The 6,983-nt window shown below is 54.3% G+C and overlaps 1 protein-coding gene across 1 annotated transcript in view; it reads right to left on the bottom strand.

Moving 5' to 3' along the window:
* PPP1R37 (protein phosphatase 1 regulatory subunit 37) overlaps positions 1-6,983 on the bottom strand; it is a 66,421-nt gene that overhangs the window by 2,512 nt on the left and 56,926 nt on the right. The window contains exons 11-13 of the mRNA XM_025214312.1: positions 5,202-5,368; positions 3,226-4,156; positions 221-311 (exon numbers count right to left, since the gene is read on the bottom strand). Coding sequence (XP_025070097.1) covers positions 229-311; positions 3,226-4,156; positions 5,202-5,368 — 1,181 coding nt within the window. The 3' untranslated portion in view covers positions 221-228. The remainder of the gene's footprint in view (positions 1-220; positions 312-3,225; positions 4,157-5,201; positions 5,369-6,983) is intronic.

Below are 6,983 nucleotides of genomic sequence, written 5' to 3' on the forward strand. Positions count from 1 at the left end.
ATGCTTTGAGCGCGCACAAGGCCAGCACCAGTCCAGTACAGACATGCTTGACATGGCACTAACCCAGCACAGATACTGCAATGATCCTGGTGACCAGGGGTTGGTAGATCCTGGAGTGGGGAGGAGGAATCTCTCTGCTTCGGCACGGCAACAACAACAGCTTGTGCAGTCTCCAGCTTCCTTGTACCCTTCTCCCGGACTAAGAGCAAAGCCTCCTTACCTAAAGTGTCACAGTGGCTCCTGCCCGGTCTCCTGACTCGCTTCTAGGAGCAATTCCTCCAGCTCCTTCTCATTCTTGGAGCAGCTGAGTTCTGAAAACAGACACAGGGAAAGTCAGTAACCAGTGGCCGTAAGAACCATTCGCTGCAAGCTCTCCCCAGCTGTGCAAGGAAGAACGCCTAGCAAGTTCCACGCCACACGCATTGAGACAGGGGCTCCCAGACACTGTGTTCAAAGGTTACGTACACTTACTGCCAATCGCTGCTGGAAATTTGGAAAGAGATTCTAGCCAGAAGATGGAGGCTTTGAAGCCACCTTGCAGCCAGTCCTAGGGAGAAGAAACCTAGCCAGCATCCATGAGAAGCTCCATCTAATGCATCTACCGAAGGTGTTACAGGGTGTGGTTGCTGCAGCAGCAGGGGACCCAACTTCCAGTCTGGTCTCCCTTACAGCAGACCGGAGCTATCCACGTGCCAGCACTTGGAACAGGTACCGTGCGTCCAACACGGCGGCAGAGCTCTTAGACTCCCAGGTATTCACACCAGTGTCTCCAGCATGGGGATTTCTGCAGCCTGGATCTAGCTTGCCCCTTCCCCCTGGGTCAGGATGTCCGTTCTCCGCTGCTATCCCAAAGGACACCTTTTCCTGCGTGGACACATGGCTCTCTCCCCCAACACCTCCTGAATCCAGCATCAGGGAAAGCTCCAACCCCAGGAAATCTGTACAGTGCTTCCAAAGGGACTTCGATTTGTGGGCACAGCTCACTCCCAAGCCTCTCCTGCTCCTCCTCCAGGTTGGGCGCGTTGCCTCTTCACCCAAGAATCAGACAGGCCGAGCAGGAGCTCCTGCCATGTGGCTGCTGGTGTGAGGAGGCCACATCATGCTCTTTGCCCAGGTCTTTAGCAGGGGATACCTGGAGGCTGGGACCTGGAGGGTGGAATGGGCTGGCCTGCTAGCCTCACATCTTGTGGGCCACGAAAACAGCTGGGATGCGATCCTCTCTCTACCTGGAGCCCCCAGCACCTTCTCTGGTCCGACGTGTGTGGGACGCAGCTGTCTTATGTCAAGTACTCAAGGGAAAGATCACAGACAGCCAACAGGGGACCAAGCAACAAGACACTTGCAGGCTGCGAGGCCAGAGGGGCCGAGAGGCCATGTTTTTGCCACTGAAAAGGGTCACGTTGTCACGTCAGTTCATCTCAGATGGCCAACCTCCTTCCAGGGGACCTGCCTCATGCATCTGCTAGCTCGGGATGGGGAGTTTGCCCACACTAGGATGCAACGAGGGGGTTAATACTCTTTAAAAAGAAGGAAGAATTAGCAGCTTTTTAAGGGCAAAGAGACTTTGATTCCCTGGCTCAGCTCCTGCACAGCACCGGCCGGAGGAGGTCCCTTGGGCATCCGGCTCTGCACTCCAGAGCCCACCAAGGCACAACAGCGACAAGGTGGCAGATCTGCGTGCCAGTCACCAACGCGATGCTGCGGTGAGAAGGGCAAACGTCCTCCGGGGATGTGCTGAGCAGCGTGTCCTTCGCCAGACCTGAAGGTCACTCCTCCCCGTGGCTCCGCGCCAGGGAAGCTGCGGTGCAGCGCCGTGCCTAGCTGTGGGCACCGCACTGAGTAAACAAGTGGCAAGGACTGTTTGCACAGCTTTCACCTGCTGAAAGGCCCAGAATTATTTCCTCAGGAGACAAACAGTTCCAAACATCTGCGGGCAACTCGCGAGCAGAAAAACCGACTCCCCCTCCCGCTGTGCTGTAGGTCATGCCAGCAGGGAGCAGGAACAAGCCACGTGAACGTCAGCTGCCTGGTCACCTGACACGGAGCTGATAGTCTTACCAGTAAATGTTTGTCACTCCAAACCACGCGTCAAGTCCCCACAGATAAATGAATGCTTACAACAATCTCTCTGTTCAGATAGCCCACCCGCGGGAGGGCCAGCTCAGCTGCTGAACAAACAAGCTCCCACCGTCTCCTCCAAAGCTGTCAGAAGACAGGGCCGATGGGTCCCTAGATTGACTAACTAGACGAGATGCATATGGAGCACCAGCTCTCATGAACCCAAGTTCACTTCATCGGATGCTGCGAGAGCTCAGGCTAAAGGAACATCACTGAAACCACGACGCTGCAGGTGACAGCAAGCGGCACTGCCTGTGAAGCTCACGCACCCTTACCCTGAAGCATACGAGCCTCCAAGTTCAGCGCGTCTGCTCAGGACAATGTTTCCGCAACTGAGACAATGAGGTTTTTCACCAGGGGCATCTCATCTGACACATGTGTGCAGCGAGTTTTGCTACTTCCCCCTGCAGTCAGTATCTCCCATGCTGAACAAACTGTCTCTACCATCAGTGGAAGAGTCATCAGCGGATGAGTTATTACAGGATTTAAAAAAAAAAAAAAAAAAAAAAAAATGCTTGAGCTCTCATCAGCTGGCTGCTCCCGGCCTTCTTAGTAACGCACTGGAAAAAGTGCGCGTCCTTTTCGGTAGGTCAGAAGTGGGGTGAGGGCACCATCCAGGAGACTTCCCTGGGCAGAGCTAACAAGGCCCTCTCGTCGCGGAGCAAGGTGCACACCGTAAAGCAAGCAGCAGCCACGTGGACGGCCACACAGGACACTCAGCCACTGCTGCCCCAGGAGTGGCCAGCTCCACCCAGACCAGCACCAGGCTACTCCCATTGAGGTCTGGCCATATTAGCATGGGGGTAAGTGCTCTGGCCAGTCACTCTCACTGGTGGCTTCCACACGAAGGATGTGGATGCGCCGCAGAGTTCCAAAGACAGGGGCACAGGACTGATAAGGGGAGGCTGAGGGAACTGGGCTTACTGAGTCTGAAGAGAAGACTGAGGGGGGACTGAGCAGCCCTGGAGCCTGCCACTGCCCCCTAGGAGAGGCTCATAACCCTGGTTGTTCCCCTGTCTTTAGAGAACGAGCTGTGGAAACAGGGGTCAGAGGAAACTCGCCTGTGGAGACCCCAGCTCAGCACGCAGGACTGAAGAGCGCTCTTACCATGCTCCACGGCACAGCTCCCCATTTTCCCGTCGCCACCGGAGGATGCATCTGGTAGCGCACGAACAAACTCTGTCTTGAGCCCGTTGGGAAGCAGGGTGTCCAGGACAGTGCTCTCACACTGCCCAGGGGAGACCCGCTCTGAGCTGGCTCCAGTGCTTCCGCACAACACGGCACTTTCCAAGTTGGGAACCGTCCCATTCGCTTGTGAGTCCAAGAACTCAGTCTTTGCCAGCAGGATCTGGGCTATGGGCTTAGCAGGTTTCCCCGGGTTCTCCTGGCTTGTAGTGTTCTCGCCCAGCTTTTCTGGCAGACTTTCCACCCGTGTCACCACGAAGACCTTATGGCCTCGGCCTGGGCTGGAAACAGAAATCCTCCTCTCGTTCCCTTGAGACTGAGTGTGTGCTGGGGTCCCTGGGTTGCTCCCCACACCTTTGGGGTCACATGGTGTTTCTTCTGCAGTGTTTGAAGGGGGCGCTCTGCCCCCTGAGCTAAGAGTTTCCTCAGTTTTCTCAGGAGAAAGTGGCGGTTGAGGTGAGTAAGCTACGTAATCAGAACCCTTTGGGCTCTCTGGTTTACTAAACTCTTTAGTCACCAACCCAATCTCTACCTCCTCGTCTGTGTCAGAGTCCGAATACGTCACTCCGTCTTTGTCGCTGTTTGCTGCCTCATCCGTATCCCCGTTCTCTTTGGACATCAACGTCTCCGCAACTTCTTCTCCCTCTTCCGGCGGGGGTGATGTGCTGTCAGATTGACAGTTGGTCACCAATCCCTCCTCGACAGGCTCTGTAATGGTAATCTCTGGCATGGAGGCCGATTGCTGCAATTTCTGTTCTTTCTCCTCTTTCTCTTTGGCCAGAATGAAGTTGCGCTTGCAGCCGTTCTGGATTTCAGCTAAGAGAGCCTTCTGGGTTTCAATAAAGCTCTTCACCTGTCAGGTAGAGAAAAACCACTGTTGAAACTACAGCTGGTGGTAAAACGATGCATGCAGCAATATTCACACCTCTCCCTATGCAGGGCTTAGAATCCTGGATCGCTGCAAAATGTGCTCTAGTATCTGTTTTTCTACCAATTTTATAGGCTTTCCAACTTGCAGAGAACAGTGAGAAACAGACACAGGTGAAAGTTCTGACTGCACTCAGACGGGTATCCGGGAAGCTTCAGAGAGCATCTACACTGGTTCTAAATCCTGTCTATCCGCTGCACACGGTTGTAGATCAAGGATCGGCAACCTACAGGTCACAGGCTGGATCCAAGCCCATGGAGCCACTGGATCCGGCCTGCGGATGTAGGGCTTTGACAGCAGTCACTTTCCCAACGCACCAGCTCTGGGAATCCCCTGGTGGGCACGAGGCACTGGGGATATGGTCACAAAGAACTGTTACAGGTACGAAATTACCGTTTTGCTGCAGCACCTTTTCCAGCCTCCAGCGAAGGCAACAACAGCATCTGTTAAGAAGCACTGCCATGGGGAGCATCAGCCCAGAGAAAGCAATGATCTACAGCTCAGCTAGGGGAACCCCATCAGGAGCCTAATGCTGGAGCGGATCTGTGCCATACACTTCACCTTGCAGCCAGTTAGGCATGCAGCTTTCTTGGAAAGCAAAAACTACTGAGCTCGCAGGAAGCAAGACAAGAGCTCTCGCCCAAGCTCTCCCTCTGCATCACAAACCCTTGTGGCAGCTTAGGAGAAGAATCTCCTGGAGAGGTATGTGGGGAAGAAAAGAGGATGGCAAGATCCTATCGCCAGCATCATGGCACAGCTTGAAACTGGAAGGTTTCAAAAGCCACAGCCCCAGTGAATGAGCCAGGGGGCTGTTCCACCTTCTGCTGAGGCAGCCTGGCACAACCACCTCAGGCAGCACCTCCACCCACCACCATTGGGCACGAGTTTGGGAAGCTCCTACTGGAGCACTGCAGTGCAAAGGGGGCGGACAGCGCAGGGCAGCTCGTCTCAATTGTGCAGGGCCACTCACCGATTCTTTCTTTGGTTCCCTGTCCAAGTCCAGTCTGAGCAGCGAGTGGTTGACCTTGAGGGCCAAGGACAACGCCATCAGGCCTCCCGTTTTAATCTCATTCTCTCGCAGGTCTAGTCGAAGGAGCCGGGGACTCTCTGCGATGAATTCCGCTACTGCCACAGCACCTGCAGGGGACAAAAAGCCTCTGATGAGCCATGAAAGACAACAGCTCATAGCAAGCTCTCCCTGAACAACGGCGAAAACATGACTCTGTGTGTGGGGACCAAAGAGAAGGGCTCACAAGGTTGTCCAGGGAAAGTCTGACACCCAGGGACTCTGCTCTATGCACATTAGCTCCGTTTGTCTTCAGTGTGACAAAGGCGCCTTGGACACCTGTAATAAATCCTTCTGCCCCCCACACAGCACTGTCTGCCCAGCGAGGGGATTCACTTTGCTCCCTGAGTATATTCCAGTTCAGATACTGCCCCTTCTGGCATCCATCACGCCACCAGCGGGTACCCCAGAGGGGTTTCTCCACTCCTTGTCCTAACACATGCATGCTTTTATGCATTGTTTCGCATGCGTTTATAAACACATTTTCTTAATCAGAAATATCTGCATTTCAGATGTGGGCCAACAGATTCCCAATATACATAAAACAGACATGGTAAAAGTGAGACAGAGAGAGGACAGACAGACAATGTACAACTCACAAGGAACTTGCTCATTCTGTATACCCATAACCAAGTATTTGCAAGTTTGCTGCTCCTCCTCCTCGCCCCCACACCAGTTACCACATGCATGTTACAGTATGTAGGTGCTTAATAAGCAAGGAGATCACAGATTCTTTGCAGCAGGGACCAGACCTTCGAGACCCCAACCCTAGACCCCAGCTCCGCCCTACCCAGACAGGTCGATGGGGTGATGCAGAGACCAGATTTCATCAAGGCTTTGCGTGGGCATAAGGGTCCCTGTGGCTCCCACCTGGCAGCAGGGTCCACACTGGGCATGAACATGCTTGCGGGCAGTCCCTGCAGCAGGCTGTAACCAAAGCAAGCGCCAGGGGAGGGGGAATGGGAAGCAGGAGCACAGCCAGCTATGGAAGGGGCTTGGGCTGTGCGCAGGGGCAGCACCTCTGGGGTTTTACTTTCCTCACATTTGATTGGACTTGCCAGATTGTTAAAACAAGAAACAAAAGAGAGGAAAGCTTGCAGGGCAGGGAGAGGGCCTGGGAGCACACAAGAGCCCAGGCTGACTGGTGGCTTCTGCTCTTTCCATGCTAGATGCAGTGCCTCATGGTACTTCAGCCACTGAAGTACCCTCTTGGAATATGGCCCCTCTCAACCACTGGTGCTGACAGACCAGTCACTTCTCCTGTAGAAAGCCCAGGGATTACCAAGACATCCTGCAGGAGGAACCACAGCAGAGATTCCCTTGGACCAGCCAGGGCTATGGGGTGTAGGGGGGCAGGAGAGACACCAAGTGCAAGGACTCCAAGTGGGAAGTCACAGCAATCCCAGATCAGCTGTTGTACGGGCAGGACGTCAGCCACTGACAACGAGCAAGGGCAGGTAGCTTCAGCTCTCCCACTGCAGAGGGGGTGTTAAACAACGTGGCTGTGACCCTCCTCCCTGAAAACAAAGAGGCTACGACAAAATAGACTTTATTAACTACAGAAGAACTGGGCCGTTTGGCGAGGGAGAAGAAATGCTGTTCCTGGCCTAATCTTCACTCCCCGCAGCCACAGGAGTGTTGCAGCCGGAATGCTGCTGCTGAGGCTGCCGCTGCCGGCCAGCTTTC

The sequence above is a fragment of the Alligator sinensis genome, unplaced genomic scaffold (assembly GCF_000455745.1).
Source record: "Alligator sinensis unplaced genomic scaffold, ASM45574v1 scaffold107_3, whole genome shotgun sequence".
NCBI lineage: Eukaryota > Metazoa > Chordata > Crocodylia > Alligatoridae > Alligator > Alligator sinensis.